The 27,139-nt window shown below is 37.5% G+C and overlaps 1 protein-coding gene and 1 non-coding gene across 2 annotated transcripts; both read right to left on the bottom strand.

Moving 5' to 3' along the window:
* Positions 1–3,101: 3,101 nt before the first annotated feature.
* On the bottom strand, positions 3,102–4,043 carry LOC101439472 (olfactory receptor 2B6). Its single transcript, XM_004481841.1, has one exon. It carries the CDS (start codon positions 4,041–4,043, stop codon positions 3,102–3,104), a length of 942 nt encoding a protein of 313 aa, XP_004481898.1.
* A 6,198-nt stretch (positions 4,044–10,241) lies between these two features.
* On the bottom strand, positions 10,242–10,371 carry LOC111761476 (small nucleolar RNA SNORA76). Its single transcript, XR_002794832.1, has one exon. It is a non-coding gene; the product is annotated as a small nucleolar RNA SNORA76 (small nucleolar RNA).
* Positions 10,372–27,139: the final 16,768 nt, after the last annotated feature.

Below are 27,139 nucleotides of genomic sequence, written 5' to 3'. Positions count from 1 at the left end.
TGTCCTAGATATAAGGGATTAGCGTGATGGATTGTGGGAAGTCAGGTGGTCCAGGTGAGTTAACATAGCCCTAAGGCAAAACTGTAGATGAACATGTTGTCCATCCCAGAGGAACGCATTCTGTACCTAAACCTCTTTCCTGATCAGAATGCAAAAGGACATATTGCCAGATCAATTATGTGTCATGTGCCCAGGGTCTTAATAATTTAGTCTGGCAAAGATACTATACTTAGCACAGCAGCTATGATTGGGGCTACTACCTGGTTAAGCCTGCAGTAGTCTACAGTCCTTCTCCAGGATCTCTCCAGGTTCTGTATGAGTCAGACTAGTGAAATAAATGGTGATTTTTGCACTATCATTTCTGTATCCTTTAAGTTTTTAATGGTGGTGCTAATCTCTGCCATCAGGATGCAATGATGTTTTTCATTTACTGTCTAGTTGATTGAGGGGAGGGATGGCAATTTCAGCCATATCCACTTGGCCTTTCCACTATAATGGCTCTTACCTTAAAAGCCAAGGACCTAATGTGGGCATTACTCCATCAAGTGTATCAATCTAATTATACACTTGAGGACTGTGGACCCATTGGGTCCATAGTGAGCCACACTTTTGCCAGTGCTCCATTTATTACCTTGCTTCCTAGCCCCCCACTCTAATAAGGGGATCATTATGATTCTCTAGGTCTCTAGATAAATCAATGTCAGCTCAGACTCTGTGTCCCATAATGTTGGAACATCTGCTATTCTCTTTATTTTGTTTTTAGTTATCTAAGTAAAGAGCCATGGTTCCCTTTGGTGAAGAATTGTGGAATTATCACAGTATATACTTGGTACGGTGTTGAAAGATCTTATATAAAGTGGATGTCAAGAAGAGATTAGACATACAAGGGATTTATTGGAGGAAACACCTGTGAATGAAAATGGGGAGGGAGCTGAAGGAGGCTGGGAAAGCTGCCAGACTATGCAGTTCTGATGTCCAAGGAGAGGAGAGGGAAGAAAGGAAGGTTGGGTAGGAAAAGTCTTAGACTGTAGAAAATATCCGTGCTGAAGCATAGAAAGCATAAATGAAGAAATAGAAAAGAGTAGAGAGACATGATGATTGTGATGGAGAAGTTCCAATATACATGTAACTAGAAACCTAATGGATGATGAAAGAAAGATAATTTATCTGTTATCACATTGTCTTAAAAAATACATTTTAGTAGTTGTATAATAGTTTGTTAAAATATGTGCTTTCTAGTGACTTTTCTATACTATTTTTGTAAAGTTTATTATGTGTTGTGCTTTAATATAGTCTATTAGAATTTGCTTCCCTGACACAAAAAGAAGACGAAACCAAAAAGAAAACACAGATTCCCGGTGCCATTGATTAGGATAGAAGTGGTCACAGAAGAACACACAGCGAATGGACACAGAGAGTAGACAACTGGGGGGAGTGGGGGGAAATAAATAAAAAAAATAAATCTTTAAAAAAAAAAGAATTTGCTTCCATTTATTCTTTTGATGATAATGATTTCTAATTGAAAAAAGAGAACTGAAATCTGGACTCAGCAAAGTAGATTTATTTCTCTTATCTATTAGCATTCTATTATGGCAAAATGCATGTTGTTGCTGTAAGTTTTAAGGAGAAACATGATTATATTTTTCAGTTATTGTACTTTTTACATATATAATGTATTAATAGAAGAAAACAATTGAGAAAGAGGGGTGACAAGGCAATTTAATAATTATAATGTGAACAAATCACTTAACCATCAAAAGAACCAACTAATGGTGCAAATGCTTGGGAATTTCTCAGCATTTTGAAGCTCTGAAGGTGTTACTCTCTTAAGGAAACTGCTTTAGTCTCCCAGGTTGCTTAAGCAAATATCATGAAATGGCTCAGCTTAAACAATGGGAATTTATTTGCTCATCATTTTGAAGCAGGGAAAATGTCCAAATCAAGGCATCATCAAGGCAATGCTTTCTCCCTAAAGACCAGCATGCTGGGACTTGGCTGCTCACATCCCTGGTTCTTCTGTCACAAGACAAACCTTCGGTGTTGTCTCCTGGTCTCTCCCTTCTCTTCCAGGTTCTGTTTCAGCTTCATACTTCCTGTGGCTTCTTCTTTCTTTGTCTAAATTTCATTCTCTTATAAAGAACTAGGTATAGGATAACAACTCATCTTGATTGAGGTGGGTCATTCCTTAAGTGAAGTAGCCTCATCAAAAGGTCCTATTTACAACGGGTTCACAACCACAGGAATGGATAACGTTTAAGAACATGTTTTTCTGGGTTACATACACCTTTAAACCACCATATGCACTAAAATGTAATGAATTAATTATTGCACAAGAGAAGTATATTAAATAAGAATGAACATGGAAAATTATTGCATGATGTGCTATTTTTTAATCTAGACTATAAATGCTTTAGGGTTTAAGAGAATAGTGATAATATTGATAGTTGGGAGAATTATGAAAACAAATTTCAAGGAAGCAGGAATTGAGCTAGATCTATTAAATAGGATTTAATCTGTAAAAAGCATTAAAAGGGACCCTTACATTTAAGATAAAAACATGAGTATAGAAGCATGGCAAGGGAATGGAAGAATCTATGGAAAATTCTAGAAGAAAAATCACTGTGGAGTCCTGTAGCAAAGTTGCCTATCTCTGCAGGCCTTGTGGATTAATCATTGTGGATTTTTATTACTGTGCTGATACAAGAGAGTTGTTAAAAATTTAAAGCTAGGGTCTAATTTTTGTGGAAAAAAATTTCCATGTATATGTATACATATGATATTATTGGAGAGAAGATTTCTATTTTATCACATCCTCAGAAAGGTCCAAGCTACACGAAAGTGTACTAGCCCATCTGTAAAGTTGAGGAATCTTGAAGATGTGGCAGTCACAGTGTTTGGTGAACTGGAAGACCAGTTCTGGGGACTTAATATATTTAGGCAACCGAAAAGTAATGTAGCTCTCTCTCAAGGAAATTTTATTTGGCAGAGATCATCATACTAGTTCTCTGTAGGAATTATGAAAATAGGGCAGCTTGAAGAAAAGTAAATTAGTAATCTAAGTAAATATTATGTCTTTAACAAAGCTTATATTTGCATTTTTCTTATTCTTTACTTAAGAAGACTCTTGCAACCAACCTTTTAAAGGCCTCCTTTACTTCTTTGTTCCTAAGTGTGTATATAAGGGGGTTCATCATGGGTGCGATGATTCCATAGAAAAGAGAAACCATCTTTCCTCGATCCCTGGAGTTGGGTGATGGTGGTTGCAGGTACATGGAGATAGCTGTGCCATAAAAAAGTGACACTACAATTAGGTGGGAGCCACATGTCCCAAATGCCTTTTGTCTACCTTCAGCAGACTGAATTCTAAACACTGCTTTAGCAATAAAAGCATATGATATAAGGACGAGTGTCAGGGGTATCAGATGGAAGAGCACACTCACAAAGAATAGTTCAGCCTCGTTTGCTGTTGTGTCAATACACGACAACTTGAGCAGAGCAGGGACTTCACAGAGAAAGTGGTCGATCATGTAAGGGCCACACAGTGGCAGCTGGAGGGTCAGAGTAGACAACCAAACGGAGTTGCCAAAGCCCGTCATCCAGCATGCAGCCGCCAGCTGGAAGCAGAGCCTTTGGTGCATGATAACTGAGTAATGGAGGGGCCGGCAAATAGCTACAAATCTATCGAAGGACATGACAGCCAGGAGAACACATTCAGTGGCCCCCAGAGCCAGGAACATGAAAAGCTGAGCCACGCAGCCACCGTAACTAATTACTTTCCTAGTGCTGCACAAATTTACCAGCATTTGTGGAACAGTACTTGTGGTGTAGCAAAGATCTAGGAGTGACAGATTGGCAAGAAAAATATACATGGGGGTATGGAGTTTGGAGTCCAGGCGTGACACTAGAATAATGGTCAGATTGCCAAAAATAGTCACAATGTAAGAAATGAGGAAGATCACAAAAAGTGGAAACTGCAGCCATGGTCGATCTGAGAAACCTAACAGGATGAACTCCTGTGGGATGCTCGCATTTTCCCAACTCATGATCAGTGTTTCCAATCTTGGTTTCCTGAAACATAAAAATTCAGGAATTCGATTAACACGTATTTATTGACTATTTCAGTTACTTGTAATCATTTTGCTACCTGTTTGAAGATATTTACAGAAATGACATTTGTTGTCACATGAAAATTGTAGAGTTGAAAAATGTTAATTATCTTCCCAACTGTTTCTAAAATTTAAACTCCCTGCATTTCAAAAGTGAAAGCCGCAATTTAAAAAGTAAATTTCTGATTTAAACAGCTTTTTATCAAACTCATTCTTTGATTTTTGTTTGGTTGAGCTTTCCCTAGATAGCTCTTATTAGGAAAATTCAGTCACAATCCCTGCCATATTACCTTTCATTCTTATTGTCCTCAGTGCTAAGGAGATTGTCTTACCATCTGAATCAATTAAAATTGTTCAGTCCACCCCCCAAAAACTATGTAGCTAGGTTCTAGTAAGGAATCAGATACATTTCAAAGGAATGTCTTTTGCCTTTTATGACTTCATGGAATCAGAATAAAAAGATATTAATAGCATAGAATTTGAAGCCACGCCGATCTGGATTCAAGTTAAGATCATATAAGTCTTTACTTATATCACCCTGGGAATGTTTCTTATCAGTTATGAGCTTCAACCTCCTCATCTTTAAAATGAGAACAATGCTTTCCTCGTCATAGTGTCACAAAGGGTGGATGAAATGATCCATAATGATCCAAGTTCTCTGAGGTGCTCAGAAAGGAATGACTTAGGAATTTTTACATTCTCTGTTTCCTAGGGTTACCAGTGGAAAATGACCTGGTAGTTGGAACTACAGCTTGTCATTCCCTCCAAAGCCATTAACCTCAAAATCGAGGCAATAGCAAGTATCTGATGTGAAGGATTAATGTGATCTTGAATTTAAATCGAGGAGCTGATGTGGCTCAAGCAATTGAGCACCCACTTCCCACATGGGAGGTCCCAGGTTCAGCTCCCGGTGCCTCCCGGAAAAAAACAAAACAAACAACAAGCAAAAACAAATGAAAAAACCAACTCAAGGAAACCAATGTGGCTCAGTGTTTGAGTGCCGGTTTCCCACATACAAAGTCCCAGTGAACCCCAGCCCCTGGTACCTCAAAAAAAATTGCATGGTATCATGGCCCACAGCAATGTGGATGAAATTATCATGATGCAGGAATGCTGAAGTTTTGAGGGCAGAGACTGTCTAGAGCACTAAATTTTCTGGAGATACAAATGAAGTCAAAGCCATCAACTGACTTACCCATCCCACAGTCATCTACCTTACCAGCACTATTCTCAATTATTTTTTATTATTTATTGGTATAGGAATGTGAATTTAAAGACAGAAACATAATTTCTGAAATATTATTCCATGTATATTTAAAATTTTTCCACTTATTCTACAGTTCCCAGTATAGAGTGGCAGAAAAAGTCTTCAAAAAAGCCCTCTTCCTCAGAGAGTCAGAATCCAGAATATAGATCCCCAGGGGATGGGGTGGGGCTGGAGAATGAAAAGTTAAGGTTTAAAATGTACAGCATTCCTATTTGTAATGATGGGAAAACGTTTTCAAAATGGATGGTGGTGATGGTGGCACATTTTGAATGTAATTAACACTGAAATATAAATCTGAATGTGATTAAAAGGGGAAATGTTAGATTGTATGTATATAGTAACACAATAAAAATTTTTAAGAAATCCGTGGAGCTAAACCCACACAAACAGTGAATCCTAAGTTAAACCATAGCCTATAGTTATAGTACAGTCATAAAAAATGTACTTTCATCAATTGTAACCAATGTTCCACACCAATGCAAGGTGTTAATAACAGGGTGGTATATGGGGTCTGTATTTTATGAATGTTCTGTAAACCTACAACTTCTCCAATAAAGGGAAAAAACGTCCTCTTGCTATGCAGCTATCAATAAAAATGGCAATTTATATATATAAAAATGACAATATATATATAAATTCAGATAGAGAGATGAATGAGAAAAGATACTCAAATGTATCTTCAAGCAAGTTTCTGGAAATTTAGCATGCTTCTGTGTATTTACATAAGAAAATATTACCTGGAAGTATGCAGAAGTAGTTACCTCTGGGAAGTAGGAATGGGGAGGAAGTAAATCAGGCTTTAATATTTAGCTTTATTCCCATTTGTTCTAATTTTTAATGAGTAAGGATTATAATGCTTTTATTTTAGTATATAATAACCTTTAAAACCTGTCCCACTCACTTACACTCTGCATTTTTCTATAAAGACCAGCATTTAATGCCACACACACACACACAGATCCTTATAAAACTTCAGCCTTATGACTGTTAATTCTTCCTTAAAACTGAGTCTTAATGAAGAATCAGCATGGAAATTTTCTAATGGCTGGAGTATGGGGACATTGGACATCTTTTTGCAAACAAAAAATGTTGCAATGATTATAGGAATTCTGAAAAGCAGGATAATTGGCATCAGCAAAGATGGATTTCACATACCTGAGTGGCTCAAGTGTTGAATGGATTCCCTCATGTCCATATAACTGGGGTGACCAGATGGCCCAGGGTACCCGGACCTGACATAGTTACTAACAGAGCCCCTTCCAGTCTCAGAAGTGTTCCTGTTTGGATGATAAGGTATAAGGTCACTTGAACCGTAATAGTGAACAGTGAAACGATCTTTGAATTCTGCTCAGAAGGTATCATCTCGTCACTAAGGAGGCTGCCTGTGTTTGTTCCGCTCACCTGGGCCAATGTCCTTTCCTCCCTGGCCCTCACCTGTCACTTCTCCCCTACGATTTAACCTAAAGGCTGCCTCCCCGAGGAGCCCTCTCTGTTGAAGGTAACGGAAGAGGAACTCAATGAACTTTCTAATTGACCGTCTCACACTGAGATTCAGTAATTACAAAAGTAATAAACTTACTTCGGATACCAAAACAATGCACTGAGGGGTATGTACTGTCATAGAATATGTCCCTCCCTGTGCACAGCAGTGAGAGTATGAGGAAGAGAAAAAAGTATCCACACTGGAGAGGACAGGAGGGGATAACAGGGATGGGGACAGGACAGTATAAAGAACAAAAGTACTGGGGGGTGGGTTGCAGTGCTCCTAATTCTCATATTCTGCTTTGCTCACTTTGGGAACAAATTTTCCCCTTTCAAATCCCTAGTAATCTCAAAAGTGTACCCACTTTAAGAAAACTTTTGATTAAGATATTGACATATAATTTTGTATTTCAGAAAATTCAAGTAATCTGAAATTTTGAATTGTTATTCTTATCACTACTATTAGGATGGAAGGATTTGTTAACAATTAAAACAAACCAGGAAGCCCTTATCTGTATCTCTGAAATCATAGCAGATAAGTGAAGTGATTATTTATCCATCAACACCTGTGCAAATGGTTGGAAGCCATTTGACCTCAGAAGGCCACACAATCTATTCCCCTGCTACTGTGCTGAATTCCTCTGCAGCATCCCCAGAAAACATTATTCTTATTTTAAGTAACAACTAATCCCTTGGTCAACAGAGGTACGTTTTAACAACGTGAGGAAGCATAGAAACTGGGTTACAGCAGCAGATTAAAAAAAAGGAAAAAAGAGCAGCAGTTGAAAGGGGCTGTTTGAAGCTTCATCACTTTTACCCATATGGAACTTAGAATGTTTTCATTCATATTACCTAGATAAACACACATTTTTTGCCTATATGTCATTTGATAAAATGACATATAGGCATTTGATGAATTTGACATATAGGAATATGACATGAAAATGACATATAGGAATTTGATTTGACATATAGGCAAAATGATGAAGCTCAACTAAGTCCTGGAAGCTTCTTTTTAGGCAGTTACTATGGAAAGCATTGAGCTAAGAAACATGGTAAGAGCTAAATCCCTGCAAAACTAGGAAAGTTACTCAATAGTTTAGGAAAGCAGTTTAATCTGTAACATTGGTGTTCTGTTTTTCATTTAACATACAAAATTGTTTGCTCCTAAGTTTTCTCAAATTATCATACCTCTGTGAATGTATAGAAAACTTTAAAATACTATACTGAATGCCTGTCTTCCAGTTGGAGTAAAGTAGTAAATAATGGCATTAATTTATTCATACAACATTGCAGTTTAGCTTAGGAAATAAGGAGAGGGGTAGTCAATATACTTTTTCCCATTTCACAAAATACTACTTTTGCAGACAGAAACTTGAAATTAGTGATTTTTCCAAGTTTTAAGGGGCAGATTAAACATTAGAACCCCAACTGCTTTGCTGTTAAGTTTTAATTTCCAGTAGAGATAACAAATGCAAAATAGTATCAGGTACAAGTAAATGGAATAAAGAAATTGAGGCTGAGTCCAATTTTTAAAGTAGAAATGAATGAAAAAATAATCCATAAGATAATTGCTAGGGATACTCAAATTTCAGTTTGTTTTATGTAATAATTTTCAGAAAAGTGTTCTACGTACCTCCATTTTAAGCACTAGAAATAGAATGGTTTGAGTCTGTGTGGGTTAGTTCAAGAAACTCTGAATTCAAATAGGACAAATTAGAAACATGCCTAGTCAACAGACTTTTCATAAGCTATTCAATTGTTAAACTGATACAATGAAGTTTTTCAATTTCCCTTTGTTTCACAATTTAAATAACAAATTATGAGATCCCCCTTTAAGATTAACTCAGAAAATATGAGAATAAGGAATACAATATTGCAGGTCACGAGAATGTGGTTTCCTGACATCACATTGCAAAGAATTAAGCTTATTTTCCAAAATATTTTCACCAAATTTGCAAAATAAATAAGACGAGGGAACTTTCTTTATTAATGTTGGTGTGTGCTCTGGCCTACAGGGAAAAATAATTCTCACTGTGATTTATGGTAATTGACCGTGATTTCCAATGAGAAGAGGGAGGGAGAAAATCTGTGTGAAGTGATATTTCAATTTACATTTATTCAGAAATACCTTTTCTCGGGAGACCAACTCAACTTTTTCCAAGACTAAAGGAATGATAATTGGGACTAAAATACCCCATTTTAAGTGAAAATTGAATTTTGTGCTATTAGTAAACCAGGAGTTGGTTTCTTTTTACAAGAAAAAGTAAGTTCTATAAAGCCACAGAGAAAAGAAAACTGTCCATTTGCTCTGAAATTCTAACTTAAATCAATGTTTATACCATAAAACAGACTTCCATTTAATTTACCATAGAAATATTTTTATTACCTGGGTTTATATAAAGCAATTTTGTTTACCATAAGCCAGATAGTTCTATCGTTTCTTTCATAGACTTTACTTTTCTAGTCTTAGCTAAGAAATTCTTCCTCAGTTCAAGATGAATATGTTTGTAGTTTCCTAGATTTTTTGGCAAGATTTTTTAAATGATTCAAAATTTTTAAGGTATCTTCTGTTCAGGATTTATATTTATATGTTCTAATATGTAGTGCCATACTAACTCTTCCAGATTAATCAACCCAGGAAAATGTTTATAATTAAGAAATATGTTCGTATATAAAATATGAAAATAGTCCATACAAAATCCAATAAAAATATAAATAACATGGTAGAAAAATGCCAAATAATATGAAAAACTAAGAATAGCAAATCTAGCATAAGAAGGAGCTAATGGTTGACAAGGACGGCAGCATCACGCGCTCCAGGGTCTGTTCCCCACAGGATCTTTGAACAGTTAGTGGAGCCATCTTCCTCGGAGTTACGGAAAACACGTAGAGTTTCAGTAACTGGGCAAGTGCCAAATCAAGAACAAATCAACTTAAAACTGGCAGGAAAGCCCATGATGACCTGCTGTCCTCTCCCACACCCTCACTGGGGTTCTGGCCCTGCTCCATGGGGACCAGGGGGTCCCTTATGTGCACATGGACGTCTGTATGTCCATGACAGCCTCTCTGGTGGCAGTGCGAAGGAATGAACCAGGACTCGTGTCTCCAGTTTGCTGCCCCAGAACTCGCCTTACACCCAGAAGCAGCCTGTGGACAGTTAAATAAGCGTAAGAAATAATCAAATCAGAGCAGCCAGGGGCAGAGGATTACCAGATTCAAGGTGTACAATAGAGCACCCAGGGAAGGGGAAATCGAGTCCATAGTGAGAAAAACGGCGTTCAGATCCCTGTAAATGGCAAAATTCCTAAGGCCATGAGAGCTCGTCCAGGACAAGAGGTATGCTCGCTGGACCAGGTAAGATCCTGCACTTTTACCTCAGGCTGCTGTGTCACTTGAGGTAAAAGGCACTGCTCATAGGGCCGAGTGGCCCCAGTTATGTGAAAGTACATTCTCTGGAGCTGCATCTTTTCCCCTGATGCCATGAGCAGGTGCATGGGGGCTCAAAGTCAGTGTGGCTTGTATTCTCGATGGGAGAGCTAAACTCTGAAGGAGAGCACCAGCCAACATAGAACCAATTTGCAAGGACTGTGAAAGATGGTTTTGGAATGGGCTTGTCTCTTTTGTTAGCTCCTGCACTCAAGGAAATCTTTGTCATTTTATTATCTCAGTACAAACTTAAGGAATAGACAACTCAGGGCTAAATTCCAGAGTTACCACATTAAAATATTAAAATGTACAATGTGTCACAGAAGATTACAAGACAATCAAAGAAAGAGATATGAGAGCTCTTCCAAATGAACAAGATAAAATGACAGAAACTATCAATGAAGAACACCAGACCTTGTAAATACCAGGTGAGGGGAACAGATGTGGCTCAAGTGGTTGAATGCCTGCCTCCCACCTGGGAAGTCCCAGGCTCAGTTCCCATGTCTCCTGAAAAAACAAACAAGCAAAAAACAATGAAAAAGCCACCTCAGGGAAGTCAGTGTGGCTCAGTGGTTGAGTATTGGCTTCCCATATACCAGGTCTCAGGTTCAATCCATAGCCCCCATTACCTAATAAAACAACAGAAAAAAATAGGTGAAGACTTTTAAAAAAAGAACTTAAATATGCTCAAAGAGATAAAAGATAAAACAGAAAGAACTGAAAGATATTTGGAAAATGATATATATCATTATTGAAATATATCTCAATAAAGACAGAGAAATTATAAAAAAGGAATCAGGGTAGTCCTGGGTTCAATACCCAGAACTTCCTAAAAAAAAAAAAAGGAACAAAATAGAAATACTGAGTTGAAAACCACAATAAGAGAAATAAAAATATTCCCTAGAGCATTTTAATAGCAAATTAGAGCTGGCAAAATAAACAATCAGTGAGGTTAAAGATAAACAATTGAAATTATTCAGGATGAGGAGCAGAAAGATAAAAGAATGAAGAAAAGTGAATCAAGCCTAGGAAACCTGAGGGATACCATTAATCATACCAATATATGCATTACTGGAGCTGAGAAGAAAGAGAGAAAGGGATGGAAGGAATATTCAAATAAATAATATCAAAAAGCTTCTCAAATTTAATGAAAACTTGACTATATAAACTCAAGAAGCCCAAAGAATCCCAAACAGGATAAACTTGAAGAGATCTAGGCCCAGACATATTTTAATAAAACTATTGTATTGCCAAAGGCAAAGAGAAAATTCTGAAAATTGCAAGATTAAAGCAATTTTTCCTGTACAAGGGAGACCAAATAAGATTAAATGCCAATTTTCATCAGAAACCATGGAGGCAAAAAGGCAGAGTGATGAAATATTTAAAGTCCCCAAAGAAAAATAATTGCCAAACAAGAATTTTATATCCAGGAAGACTGTTTTTGAAAAATGAGGGAGATTAAGACATTCTGGAATAAACAAAAGGTGAGAGAATATATCACCACTAGACCAGTCCTAAGCAGAGCTAAAGAGAGTTCTTCAGACTGAAAAGAAAGGACACCAAGCACAGAGAAATAATGGCCTCTAGTTAAGGTAGGCACAGGGAAACCATAAATGCCAGTATTGTACTTTTGGTAAGCATTACTTTTTACTTCTTATAGGATTTAAATGCAAATGCATATAAAATAATGATGAATCTATGGTTTTGGACATACAATGTATAAAGATATAATTTTTAACAAGTACAACAAAAGTGGGCAATGGAAGGGTAGAGAAACATAGTTAGTGTATGCTATTGAAGTAAAGTTGGTATCAAATCAAATGAGAGCATTATAAATTCAGGATGTTAAATTTAAGCCCCTAGGTAACCACAAGAAAATATCTGAAAATTATACATAGAAGGAAATAAGCAACACAAAATGATTCACTACAAAAGATCAAATAAATACAAAAGTAGGCAGTAATTGAAGAATTGAGGGACAAAAAAAGGTATAAGGTTTACAAAGATTAAGTAGCTAAATGTCAGAAGAAAGTCCTGCATTATCAGTAGTTACTTTAAATTTAAATGAATTAAAGTTTCCATTCAAAAGGCAGAGATAGGCAGAATGGATAAAAAGATATAACCCAATATATGGTGTTTACAAAAGATTCACTTAAATTCAAAGACACAAGTAGCTTGAAAATGAAAGGATGAAGGGAAAAAACACTCCATGCAAATAAAACCAAAAGGGAGCTTGGATAACTATACTAAATGCAGATAAAATACAACTTTAGAGGACTTCCAGGAAGATGGCAGACTACAAAGACATGGAACATATTTCTCTTCCAGAAAAATAGCTAAAGGACAGTCTAAAACAGCCAAGAGAAAGATTTTTTAGGATTTTGGACACCAGGTGAAGACTGGACACCACCCAGAACAGAGAGGGACAAAGGAGGGGAATCGTGACAGCAAAACTGGGAGTTGAAACTAGTGGGTGCTACTGCAGGCACCCTGCTCCACACTAAGGACACTTTAGAATTCTTAGACCTCTGAGCCAGCTACAGACAAAAGGGCCTCCAGGGATCCACCACCCCAAGAAAAAGGATAGGGGGGCACAGCCTAAGACCAGCTCAGCTTCTGACCCACAAATTTGGTCTGCTGTGTCCCATGAGCCCTTCCAGGCCAGGTGGGACTGTGCCATTGTTTACCTTTGGAAATGACATGGGACTGGAGAGCCCTAACTCTCAATCTCCCACTCTTCTAGCTTGGACTGATTACTGAGGATGTACCTCCTCAGGAAAGGGGAGAGAGAGGGACATGGCTTAAGCCTGACTCAGCTTTTGACCCACAGATTTGATCTGCTGTGCCCCAGGAGCCCTTCCAGGCCAGGTGGGTCCATGCCATTGTTGGCCTTGGGAGCTTGCAAGGAACTAAAATCTGACCCTCCCAATCTCCTTCTCTGCTAACCGGGACTGGTGAGGATACAGAGGGGAGTGGAATTATTTCCTACCCATGAAAAAGGGATGGGGCTGCCAGAGAAGGCTGGGGAACTGTTTGTTTGAAGTACAAAGGTCTTAGTCTCCAGGCAGGAAACTCTTTCATATTCATCTGGTCTGTGTTCCAGGAAAAACACTCCCACCAGGCATTGAACTGAGAGGGTTGCCAAAGACTACCATCTGCTGGCAGACCAAGGTAGTGCATGTGAGAAAATTAAAAATGTTAGTTTTTTTCTGGCTTTATAGCCTCCCTCCCCAATGCCCTGGAAGAAAATCTGCAACCCATTACTACGTCTAGGGTCCACTTTTGAGCAACTAACAGGGACAATCCTAATGATCCAGGTTGAACCAAGAATCAAAGAGCAGCAGTAACACACAGCCTCCTGTCTAAATCCCTATGAAAGAGAAAGATTTTGAGCATATGAGTAAACTACATCCTAATTAGATGCTTAGACATCAGCAAAAAATTACAAGCCGTACTAAGAAAATGGAAGGCATGGCCCAAGAAAAGAAATATAGCAAAACCCCAGGAGAGACACAGGATTTGACAGAACTAATTAACAAGATATGCACAAATTTCCAAAATCAAATTAATGAGTTGAAAGACAACATGCAATATGGAGAAAAGAAGAATGACATCCAAAAGACATAGAAGACATAGAAGAATTTGAAATCCTGAATAGAAAAGTAACAGAGCTCATGGGAATGAAATACACAATAGGTGAGATAAAAAACACATTAGAGGCATACAACAGCAGGCTTGAAATAACAGAAGAAAAAATAAGTGCTACCAAAGACAGAAAAACTGAGATTGAAGAGAGAAAAAATAGAAACAAAAGAATGGAAAAAAGCTCAGGGAGTTGAATGACAATCCAAAGCACAACAATGTACATGTCAAGGGAGTTCCAGAAGGAGAAGGGTGACAGAAAGAGTATTTGAAGAAATAATAACTGAAATTTTCCCAACTCCCATGAAAGAAGTGAACTTACATGTCCAAGAAGAACAACATACCCTTATCAGAATAAATATGAATAGACCTACTCTAAGACAAATACTACTCAAAGTGTCAAACGTCAAAGATAAAGAGAAAATCCTCAAAGCAGCAAGGGAGAAGCAAACCATCATATACAAGGGACACCCAGTAAGACTTAATGCAGATTTCTCATCAGAAACCACAAAGGTGAGAAGACAGTGGTATGATGCAATTGGAAGACTCAAAGAGATAAACTGCCAGCTGAGAATTCTGTGTCCAGCAAAATTGTCCTTCAAATATGAAAGTGAGTATAAAATATTCACAAACAGAAACTACAAGTGTTCATAAAAAAGAACCCACCTTTGTAGGAAATATCAAAGGAAGACAGGAGAGAGAGGCTTGGAGGATAGTATAGAAGAAAGAATAGCAGAATGGATAACCAAAAGGGTAAAAAGATGAAAATATGATAGGACATATATATGAAAACCAAATAATGAAATGGTGGAAGTAAATAATGCATTCAGTAATGTTACTGAATGTGAATGGATAAAATTTACCCATCAAAAGATATAGGCCAGAAGCTAATGTGGCTCAACCAGTTGGGATCATATGGGAGATCCCGTGTTCAGGTCCAAGTACCTCCTAAAGAAGATGAGCAGCTACTGCTTCCCACTGCAATGAGCTAGACACTGCCTCCCACCACAAGAAGCAGATGCCACAAGACAGCAGACACCCCAACCCACAGGAAGGGGATGTGGCTCAGGCCATTGGGTACTTGCCTCTCATGTGGGAGGTCTTGGTGCCTCCTGGAGAAGGTGAGCAAACAATGACCAGAGAGACAGGAGAACCATCTGGGGGAGAGGGGGATAAATAAAGAAAAACAAAGTAAATAAATAGCTCTTTAAAAAAAAAAAAAGATAGAGGCTGGGAAATGGATGTGGCTCAAGCAATTGGGCTCCTGTCTACCATATAGGAGGTCCAGGGTTCCATGCTCAGGGCTTCCCATGAAGGCAAGCTGGTCTGCGTGGTGAGCTGGCCCACACAGAGAGCTGCCCCATGCAAGGAGTGCTGCTTGTGCAGGAGTGCAGGAGTGCTGCCCATGCAGGAGTGCTGCCCCACACAGGAGTGCCAGCCCGCCCAGAGAGCTGACACAGCAAGATGATGCAACAAAAAGAGACACAGAGGAGAGTCAATAAGAGAAACAAGAGACTAGGGAGCTGAGGTGGCACAAGAGGATGATTGCCTCTCTCCTACTCCACAAGGTTCCAGGATCAGTTCCTGGAGCCACCTAATGAGAATACAAGTAGACACAGAAGAACATGCAGCAAATGGACACAGAGAGCAGACAATAGAGGAGGGGGAGAAATAAAAAAAGATATAGGCTAACAGAATGGATTAAACAACATGAGCCATCCATATGCTGCTTACAAGAGACTCACCTTAGACCAGAGATATAAACCAGCTGAAAGTGAAAGGCTGGAAAAAGATATTCCATACCAATAGTAACCAAAAAAGAGCAGGGGTAGCTATACTAATAAGGGCAAAACAGAATTTCAATGCAAAAAGCTATGAGATGCAGAAGGTCATTATATATTAATAAAAGGGACAATCCACCAGGAAGATATAACCATTGTAAATATCTATGCATCTATCCAGGCTGCCCCAAAATACACGAGACAAACCTCCAACAAAACTGAAGGGAGAAATAGACATCTCTTTAGTAATCATTGGAAACTTCAACACACCACTCACATCGTTAGATAGAACTAGACGGAAGATCAACAAGAAACAGAACTTGAACAATATGATAAACAAGTTATACCTAACAGACATATAACCAAACTCAGCAGGTTGTACATTCTTCTCAAGTGCCTATGGATTTTTCTAGAGGATAGACAATATGTTAGGGCACAATGCAGCTCTTAATAAATATAAAAAGACTGAAATTATACAAAGCACCATCTCAAATCATAGTGGAATGAAACTGGAAATCAATAATAGACAAGAAAAAGGTAAATCTTCAAGTGTGTGGAGGCTGAGCAACACACACCTAAATAATCAGTGGGTGAAAGAAGAAATTGCAAGTGAAATCAGTAAATATATTCAGACAAATGAAAACGAGAACACAACTTATCAAAACCTATGGGATACAATGAAGGCAGTGTTGAGAAGGAAATTTATAGCCCTAAAAACCTATATTAAAAAAGAAGAAAGAGCCAAGCTCAAAGATCTAATGGTACAATTAGAGAAACTAGAAAAAGAACAGCAAATCAATCGCGAAGCAAGCAGAAGGAAAGAAATAATAAAGATTAGAGCAAAAATAAATGAAATTGAGAACAACAACAACAAAAACAATAGAGAAAATCAACAAAACCAAAATATGGTTCTTTGAAAAGATCAATAAAATTAACAAACCCCTAGCTGGACTAACACACAAAAAAAGAGAAGATGCAAATAAATGCAATCAGAAATGAAAGGACAGAAGTTCCGACTGATCCCACAGAAATAAAAAGGATTGTAAGAGGATACTATGAAAGATTGTATGCCAACCAACTAGACAACCTAGATGAAATGGACAAATTCCTAGAAATGCATAAACAAACTACACTGACGCTACAAGAACTACAAGAACTTAACAAACCAATCACACTTAAAGACATTGAATCTATCATCAAAAATCTCCCAACAAAGAAAATCTAGGACAAGATGGCTTCACAGGTGAATTCTACCAAGAATTTCAAAAGGAATTAACATCAAACCTGTTTAAACTCTTCCAAAAAACTGAAGAAGAGGGAAAATTATCCAACACACTTTACGAAGCCAACATCACCCTAATACCAAAGCCAGATAAACATACTACAAGAAAAGAAAATTACAGACGATTCTCTCTAATGAATATAAATGCAAAAATTCTTAACAAAATACTAGCAAATTGAATCCAACAGCATATTAAAAGACTTATACATCATGACCTAGTGGGATTTGTTCCTGGTATGCAAGGCTGATTCAACATAAGAAAATCAATCAATGTAATACACCACATTAACAAAATGAAAGGAAAAAACCACATGATCAACTTGATTGATGCAGAAAAGGCATTTGACAAAATTCAGCATCATTTCTTGACAAAAACACTTCAAAAGATAGGAATAGAAGAAAAATTTTCAATATGATAAAAGTCATACATGAAAAATCCACAGCCAACATCGTACTCAATGGGGAAAGGTTAAAAACTTTCCCCCTAACATTGGAAACAAGACAAGGTACCCACTGTCACCATTGTACTGGAAGTTCTAGCTAGAGCGATTAGACAAGGGAAAAAGTTAAAGGCATCCAAATAGGAAAATCTCACTATTTGTTGATGACATGATCCTATATTTAGAAAATTCTGAAATGTCTACAGCAAAGCTACTTCAGATAATGAGTTCAGCAAAGTGGCAGATACAAGATTGACACACAAAAATCAGTAATGCTTTTGTACATGAGCATTGAACAATCTGAGAAGGAAATCAGGGAAAAAATCCCATTTACACTAGCAATAAAAAGATTCAAATACCTAGGAATCAATTTAACCAAAGAATTATAGGACCTATATGCAGATAACTACAAAGCAATGCTCAGAGAAATTAAAAAGACCTAAACAAATGGAAAGACAGTCCATGTTCACAGATTGGAATATTAAATATTATGAAGATGTCAACTCTACCTACAGTGATTTATAGATTCAATGCAATACCAATCAAAATTCCAACAACCTATTTCACAGAATTAGGAAAAGCACTACTAAAGTCATTTGGAAGGGAAAGTGCACCCAAACAGCCAAAAGTATTCTAAAAAAGAAGACTGACATGGTAGGAATTTCACTGCCTGAACTTGAAACATATTACAAAGCTACAGTGGTCAAAACAGCAAAACTGGCATAAAGATAAATGCTTCAATCAGTGGAATAGAATTGAGTGTCCAGAAATAAGCCCTCACCTCTAGAGTCAACTGGTTTTTGACAAACCTACCAAGTCCATGTTAATGGGACAAAACAATCTCTTCAACAAATGGTACTGGGAGAACTGATTATCTATAACCAAAAGAATGAAAGAAGACCCCTTATCTTTCTCCCCATACAAAAATTAACTCAAAATGATTCAAGGGCCTAAATATAAAAGAGACAGTTATGAAACTCTATAAGAAAATATAGAAAAACATCTTCAAGATCCTGTGGTAGGCAGTAGTCTCTTAAAATCTTACACCCAAAGCACACACAACAGAAAAAAAAATAGATAAATGGGACCTCCTCAAAATTAAACACTTTCGCACCTCCCAGGACTTTGTCAAAAGAGTGAAAAGACAGTTGACTCAATGGAAGAAAATATTTGGAAGCCACATATACAAAAATAGCCATGCTATATAAAGAGATGTTATAACTAATCAACAATAAAAAGACAAACAACCCAATTTTAAAATGGGCAAAAGACTTGAATAGACATTTGTCCAAAAAAGAAATACAAATGGCAAACACACACACACACATACAAAAGCATGGAGAAATGTTCTACATCACTAATGATTAGGGAAATGCAAATCAAAACTACAATGAGATGTAATTTCACATCTATCAGAATGGCCACTTTTAAAAAGACACAGAACTGCAAGTGTTGGAGAAGATATAGAGAGATAGGAACGTTTATTCACTGTTGGTGGGAATGCAGAATGGTACTGCCTCTGTGGAGGACAGTTCAGCAGATCCTAAAGAAGTTTAAAATAGATTTGCCATGTGACCCTGCAATACCACTCCCAGAAGAACTGAGAGAAGTGATACAAACTGATACAAATACAAATAGACATCTGCACCCCTATGTTCATAGCCCTGTTATTCATGATCACCAAAAGTTGGAAACAACCCAAGTGTCTATCAACCGATGAATGCTTAAACAAACTGTGGTGTGTTCACATGATGGAATACTGTGCAGCTGTAAGAAGAAATGAAGTTGTGAAGCATATGACAACATGGATGAACCTGGAGGACATTATGTTGAGGGAAGCAAGCAAGACATAAAAGGAAAAATACTGTATGATTGTGGTTCTACGATCTAAAAGTATTGTGTAGCATATTGTATGATTCCATTTATATAAAAGGTAAGTATAAATTTTAAAAAACCTAATATTTCGAACCATAAATTTGGTTCCATTGGTCTATGTGTCTGTTTTTATGCCAGTGCCATGCTGTTTTTTGCCACTATAGCTAGGTGATATAACTTAAAGTCTGGAGATGAGAGTTTGTTTTTCCTTTTTAAGGTGTTTCTGGCTATTCAGGACCTCTTACCCTTTCAAATAAATTTGATAATCATGTTTTCAATTTTTAAAAATGCCGATAGAATTTTTATTGGGAGGGCATTGAATCTGTATATCAATTTGAGTAGAATTGACATCTTAATGACTGTAATTTGTAGTAAGATTTTGACAATATTCTTTCATAATCTGTAACAAATGTCTCCCAACAATGCAGAGTGTTGGTGGAGGGTTGATGTATGGGACCCCTGTATGATGCATGTTTTATTTGTAAGCCCATAACTTTTACTATACACTTATTGTTTTTGTTTGTTCATATATAATTGATATAAAGGTAATAGGGTGGGTAGGGGAAAAACTTTGGTTAGTAGTAATATTTTGACAATGTTCTTCAATCATTAGTTAAAAATGTTTAACAACAATACAAGGTATTGGTGGTAGGGTGGATTATGAGAGTTCTGTATGATGCTACATATGTTTGTTTTGTAATTTCACAACTATTGCTATACACTTATTGTTTATGTATGAGTAATATACTTCAATAAATTCTGATTATACACTTTAGATAGTTTGTATAGTATTTGAATATATCTCAATAAAACTACTTAATAAATAAATAATTGTGAAGAATAGCTAGAAATACTAAATATGTGAAGCAGGGGAAACAGAGAGAGATTGAGAGCTGAAGAATTTTCTTGTTTGTCTGCTTTTGTGTTTATTATTATTGAAATAATGAAAATGCTCTAATAATGATTGAAGTGATGAACACACAACTATGCGATTATACCAAATACAATTGATTGCACACTTTTGATGAATTGTATGCTTTATTAATACATATTAATAAAATTGATTTGTTAAAAAAATACATTTTAAGTCAAAACCTGTTACAAGGGTCAAAAAGGACACCATATACTGATAAGAGATCAATTCAAGAAGGTGATATAAAATTAAAAATCTACATGCACCTAAGTGCAGAGATGCAAAATACATGAAGCAAATATTTAAAGGTTTGAAAGGAGAAATAGATGGTTCTATATTAGTAGTAGGAGACTTCAATACACCACTTTTAACAATGCGTAAACCATCTAGATAACCAATAAGGAAATAGAAGACTCGGATTATACTACAAACCGACAAAGACATGTATAGAAAACTTCACCCAACAATAGCAGAATACATATTCCTCTCTTGTGCACGTGGGTCATTCTCTAGGCAAGACCATATGCTAGGTCACAAAACAAGTCTCAATAAATGTAAAAATACTGAAATCATACAATGTATCTTTTCAACCACAATGGAATGGAGCTACAAATCAACAACAGAGGGAAACTGGAAAATTCATGAATGTGTGGAAATTAACACACTCTTAACCAATGGGTAAAAGAAGGAATCACAAGGGAAATTAGAAAATATTTTGAGGCAAATGAAGATGAAAACACAACATATCAAAACTTTAGGGATGCAGCAAAGACAATGCTAAGAAGGAAAATGATAGCACTAAATGCTTATATTGAAAAAGAAGAAAGATCTCAAATCAGAGGCCTAAACTCACACCTGGAGAGGAATAAACTAGAAATTAACTAGTTCATGAAAGCATTTACCATGCAAAGAGGTTTTTGAAAATCTTTCTCCAAGAAACTGCAGGTCTGTGATTCTGGTGATCACCACGAGCTTCTACATTCTCTTGTCTTTAAGCTACACTTACTCCCACAGAAGGCAAGAGTGGCCTGGAGAGAGACCTGAATGGCACTGACCCTGGTCAAATCATGAAGCAGATTGATTGAGTGTTGCTTTGTAACTGTTGGTGCAAGGAGTTTGGGGGAGGTTTGTATACCTTGTTAGGATTATTTATTTTTTTAAGATTTATTTTATTTATTTCTCTCCCCTTCCTCCCCATTGTCTGAGCTCTGTGCCCATTCACTGTGTGTTCCTCTGTGTCTGCTTGCATTCTTGTCAGGTGGCACCAGGAAACTGTTGCTTTTTTTGTTGCATCATCTTGCGGCATCAGCTCTCTGTGTGTGTGGTGCCACTCCTGGGCAGGCTATGCTTTTTTGGGGTGGGGCCGTTCTCCTGTGGAGTGCACCCCTTGCATGTGAGGCACCCCTACAAAGGGGACACCCCTATGTGGCATGGCACTCCTTGCATGTGGCAGCACTGCGCATGGGCCAGCTAGCCACATGCATCAGGAAGCCCTGGGTACCAAACCCTGGATCCTCCATATGGTAGGTGGATGCTCTATCAGTTGAGCCACATCTGCTTCTGGACCCTCTAATGGTAGGCGGATGTTCTATCAGTTGAGCCACAACTGCTTCCCAGGATTTATTGATATGAGTGAGAGTGATGATTTTTGCCTGGTCTGTGAAATTCCTGGAGGACTCTGCTATTGGGTGGGTTTGTGTAGCAAGAATACACTTATGGGAAGTGGATGTGGCTCAAGCAATTGAGCTCCCACCTACCACATGGGAGGTCCCTGGTTTGCTTTCCAGTTCCTCCTAAAGAAGACGAGCAAGACAGCAAGCTGACACAATGGGCTGGTGCAGCAAGCTGATGATGCAGTGAAGAGATACAAGGAGGAAAACAGAATGAGAGACACAACAAACAGGGAATGGAGGAGGGAAGAGGCGCAAGTGATTTGGCACCTCCCTTTCACCTGGGAGATCCTGGATTTGGTTCTGTTGTCTCCAAAAAAAAAAAAAAAGAAGAAGAAGAAGAACACAAGCACACAATGAACAGACAAACAGACAAGGTGAGCTCACACAATGGGGGGGAGGGGAGAGATAAATAAAATAGATCTTTAAAAAAATACACTTATGAGACTGACAGGGTGCAGAAAGCTCCAGCTGAGACTGCATTTTGGGTTCCCTGTTTTTGAGGTGTTCCAAAGACATGTCAGTGGTTTCTGATCAGTGACAGAAATTGCATCTGAACAACTTTTATAGAGAGAAAACAATTGGAGCTCACTTTTGCTTCTGGGAACCTCCTGACCTGAAGAAACCTTTAATTGTGATGCATGGCCTTACTTTAATGCTGTTGCTATTTTGTAGTCTTTTTCTGCAATAAACTATATTCTTGAGCATTGTCATTTTGAATCCCACGAGTCTTCCTTAGCAGTGGTACCCTGTCTAACTGCTGCTGTCAGGGCACAAGATATTGATTTTTTTTTTTTTAAGATTTATTTTATTTATTTCTCTCCCTTTCCCCTCCACCCTGGTTGTCTGTTCTCTGTGTCCATTTGCTGTGTATTCTTCTTTTTGTCCACTTCTGTTGTTGTCAGTGGCACGGGAATATGTGTTTCTTTCCTTTTTGGTGCATCATCTTGCTGCGTGTGTATGTGTGTACGTGTGTACGGCGCCATTCCTGGGCAGGCTGCACTTTCTTTCGCGCCGGGCGGCTCTCCCTACAGGACGCACTCCTTGCGCATGGGGCTCCCCTACGTGGGGGACACCCCTACGTGGCAGGGCACTCCTTGCATGAATCAGCACTGTGCGAGGGCCAGCTCCACACGGGTCAAGGAGACCCGGGGTTTGAACCGCGGACCTCCCATGTGGTAGACGGATGCCCTATCCACTGGGCCAAGTCTGCTTCCCAAGATATTGGTTTTAAAATAGAAAATAGAGGAGTTTTCAGAATGGGCTTGAGAAAGGAAGGCTTCTTGGAGATGTAAATTTTCAACCCAACATTTAACAGGTGATACTTATTCAATTGATTATCTAGGGAGTACTTGCTGAATGCCTGACAGTTTGCTGTGTATTTTCACATATTACATGTTATTTACTATTATAAATAGGAGCATAGTGAGAGCAAAAGAGAAGTAGGAAATGGAGGAAATAACATTCTAGCTGAAATGATAAACAAATGCTAAGTTAAAGAAAACAGGCAGTCAATATTTGTCTCAAGTCAAAGAAAGGAAGATTAATTTGCAATAGCAGGTCCCAAATAAATATGCCTCCATATGCTGCTTTCAGGTATTCAAGTAGCAGTATGTTTATTCTATTGCTTTAACAATACTTTCTTCTTATTTCACAGGGGAAAAAAGCAATCAGAAATAACTTGCACAAGCTCACACTCACAGCTACTGCCCACCAGCAGCTGTGCATATACTTTCCCTTTCCTCTTTATACTGTAACCTGTGTTCCTGTTTAAAACCAAACCTTATCCTCGTGAACTGAATCCTGCTCCTTTCCCCCTACCCCAAAAATCACCACCACTACCATTTTCTCCTCTCTTTTCTGCTTCATCATTTTACTGCTGGTTCATTCCCTTATCTTCAGTATAAAAAAAGTTGTGATTTCACTTATCTCAAAAAATATGTATTCTTTTGACCTTCTGTCCCTCTACTACTACCACCCCATTTCTCTACTCCTCCTTGTAGTAAAGCTCAGATGATTTTATTTTCTTCACTGAATCCATTTCAGGTGCATCCTTTCTCTTTTAAACACACCCCTCACCCCCAGGATTTCACCCTGACTGTTTCTACTGAAACGACTCTTTGCAAGTTCACCAGTGATGCCCACACGACTAACTCTAACGGTCAATATTCAGTTCTAATCTCACTTGACCACTTAGCAGCATTTTAGATGGTTGTTCACTCCCTCCTTCTAGAAACACTTTCTGCTCCTCACCTCCAGGTAACCTGAACTTCTTACTACCACTCTCCGATTTCTCCTCACCTTCTTGACCTAAACACCACACTTGCTCGTCTCTCCCCTGGGGGCACTCTACTCCTGCATCCACTGCTTCCTTCTCTCCCTCAGGTTTTTGCTTGAACACACTTTCCAAGGTCTTCCTCGACCCCCTTCCCTTAAAATTGCAGCCCTTCCAGATTCCCTGCCACCCTTCCCTGATGTATTTATCTTCGTCACACTTATAAAGATATTACTATCATGAGTGTTTATTCCTCTTTGTCTATTTAGTGTCCTCTCCACTACAATGCTAATTGAATGCAGTGATTTTTGTGTGAATTGTGCCCGACGTGTCTTAGTATCTAGAAGAGTGCCTGGCACCTAGGAGATATTAATGCATATTTACTGAATGAACGAATGAGGATGACAAATTGAACTTAGAATATAAAATAGGTGGAAGTTTTCTTCAGGGCCTTTGTACTATCAAGACAACAAGGAAATGATCTGATAACCTGATTAATAAGAACTTATTGAGCTCTGAATTTAAAATCATAAAGAATATAAACACATGCAAACTCAAGCACACAGAGGAACATATGTAGTATTTATTTCTCTTGGAGGAAGAACCACAGCTCACAGATATGCAATTGTGTACAGAGGGTGGGTCCCTGATGTTCGTTTTTACCTAAATTTCCACTTGATCTGTCCACATAAAAGATTACTCTAAAAGGAACATGGATTAGTGAAAGGAAGAACTATACAGGATAAAAATGAAGTGTTTCTCCTTTTTTCTTTTTTTAATTATGGAGAGTATTCTGCTATTCCCATAGGAAGGCAGAAAAATTAGAATATATTTGATCTGCTACTTTTTTTATAAGCTAGTTAAAGGTGATTCTGTGCTATGATGATTTTATTAAGACATAACCTTTTATTCCCTTGGGATCCAACACTCATTATTGCCCAGAAACTATAATAGTGGTTCTAAATTTTTTCTTTAGAGAGGAGTGTGGTGAAATATAACTCTTGTGGGGGAAAAGGTAAATTCAAAGGAAATTAGTCAAGAATTCCAAAGGAGGCTTTCAAACTCAAGAGAGCTATAGAGGTTTATATTTTATCTCTTGCTGTCCTGCTTCCACTCCAAAATATTATTGGTTCTAAATCAATGTATATGCAAACAATATAAAGACGAGAAAAAATTATTGCAATCATTGTTCTGTGGAAAATTATTCTAAATTTATTTATAAATGTATGTTACATTTTTATACTAGTAGGACACATATTATAATATAAGTAGAAGAGATGGGAAGCGCTAAGCTTTGTGTCCCTAAATTCTGTTGTACCCTGACTAAATTAATAATTCCCTTAATAATAGGATCATGGTCCAGCATCACCTTTGACTTCATTTAAAAATAGGAAAACTCACATATATTCTAATTTTTCTGTCTTCTAATGGGAATAAAAGAGTAATCCATAATCAAAATTAAACCAACACCCGTTCTGACAATCCCTGAATAATCTAAAACAAAATCAAATTCATCTAGAAAACATATGGGTTAGTGCTCAAAAATAGGAAAACATGCACATTGCCTGACAATGCTATATTTTGGGGAAAATTTATTAGATATTTGATAATCTTATGGAAACTCTGGATCAACCTGAACTTTCTTAAAGCTTTTTTTTTTTTTTTGAGGTACCAGGAGCTGGGGACCTGGGACCTTGTACGTGGGAAGCCAGCCCTAAACCGCTGAGCCAGTTGACTTCCCTGAGTTGGTTTTTGTTTGTTTGTTTTGTTTGTTATTTGTTTTTCCTTTTTCAAGAGGCACCAGGAGCCAAACCCTCTTAAGCCACATCCACTCCCTGAAGCTTGAGGAAGCTTATGTGAGAAATTTTAAACCTATTCTTTAGCTAGTTCCTAATTATGCCACTGGAAATACTCCCAAATTTTGGAATCTTTATTTAACTTGTAGAAATTCTAAAAAAAAAAAGTGTTCCCAGTTTATGAGAGAAGATTCATTCCACCAACTGACATTTCAGTTCTGAAAAAAACATGCCTGCCTTTAAATGGACATTCATTTATTTGACAGGAACCATTCAAAACAATTTCCACTCCAATGACTGGTGAGGAACTGCTATCACTACTGTTAAGTGTAAGGAAATAGATGTCTATACAACTCCAAATCATAGAGTCCAACATTTCCCTAGAATTCATCTCACTCTTCTTTGCCTTTATTCAAGGTTTTCCTAATAGAATATGGGAGAGATGAAGGTGAAATAATCTTGAAAATTTTGAGCAAGAAGACCCCTTAGCCTTCTTGAGTTATTAACAAATATTAACAAGCATTGAATGGTAACAAGAAATTCTTCCTTCTATCTAAAGCAAATACCTTGTAGTCTTGCCTTATATCCTTTCTTCTTCATTCTCCATTGCCTCGGAAAGTCAAAAATAAATTTCATAATACTCAATTATATGAATGATTCAAAATATGCAGGATTCATGGTTGTTTACAGTGTTGGTGACACTAAGAGCCAGATAATTAAACAAATTATTTTGGCTCTTATTCAGGCATTTGGCACTATAAAAATACTTTTGAACTTTCTGGGACAAAAAAATAAGTGTTTCTCTGTACTACTTCTAAGTTCATTCTTTTCAAATTTGTTGAGAACCTAAGTTTAGACCACTGTGATAAATGCTGGCATGGATACAGAAGTGCCTGGGTGTCTATACTCACGGATGGGATTTTGCAAATATAGATTACTGTTTTTTCCTGGATTGGAGTCTTCCCAGTGAGGAAAGTATGACTGAGAAACCTGAGCAGAGCCTGAGTACTACCAACACAGAAATATTGCATTTTTCAACTTCTCTAAACCACTGAATTCCCCATCTTATGAAGTGTCTTTTTAGTCTGAAATGCCAGAACATTCCTATATTTTCTAGGTCTAACAACATATATAGAGTGTTGGTAAAAAATAATAATAATAATACCAACGTTTGATCATTA

The sequence above is a fragment of the Dasypus novemcinctus genome, chromosome 22, assembly GCF_030445035.2.
Source record: "Dasypus novemcinctus isolate mDasNov1 chromosome 22, mDasNov1.1.hap2, whole genome shotgun sequence".
NCBI classification, from domain to species: Eukaryota; Metazoa; Chordata; class Mammalia; order Cingulata; family Dasypodidae; genus Dasypus; species Dasypus novemcinctus.
The sequence above is the reverse complement of the archived record's forward strand: the minus strand, read 5'-3'. Positions and strand labels throughout refer to the sequence as shown.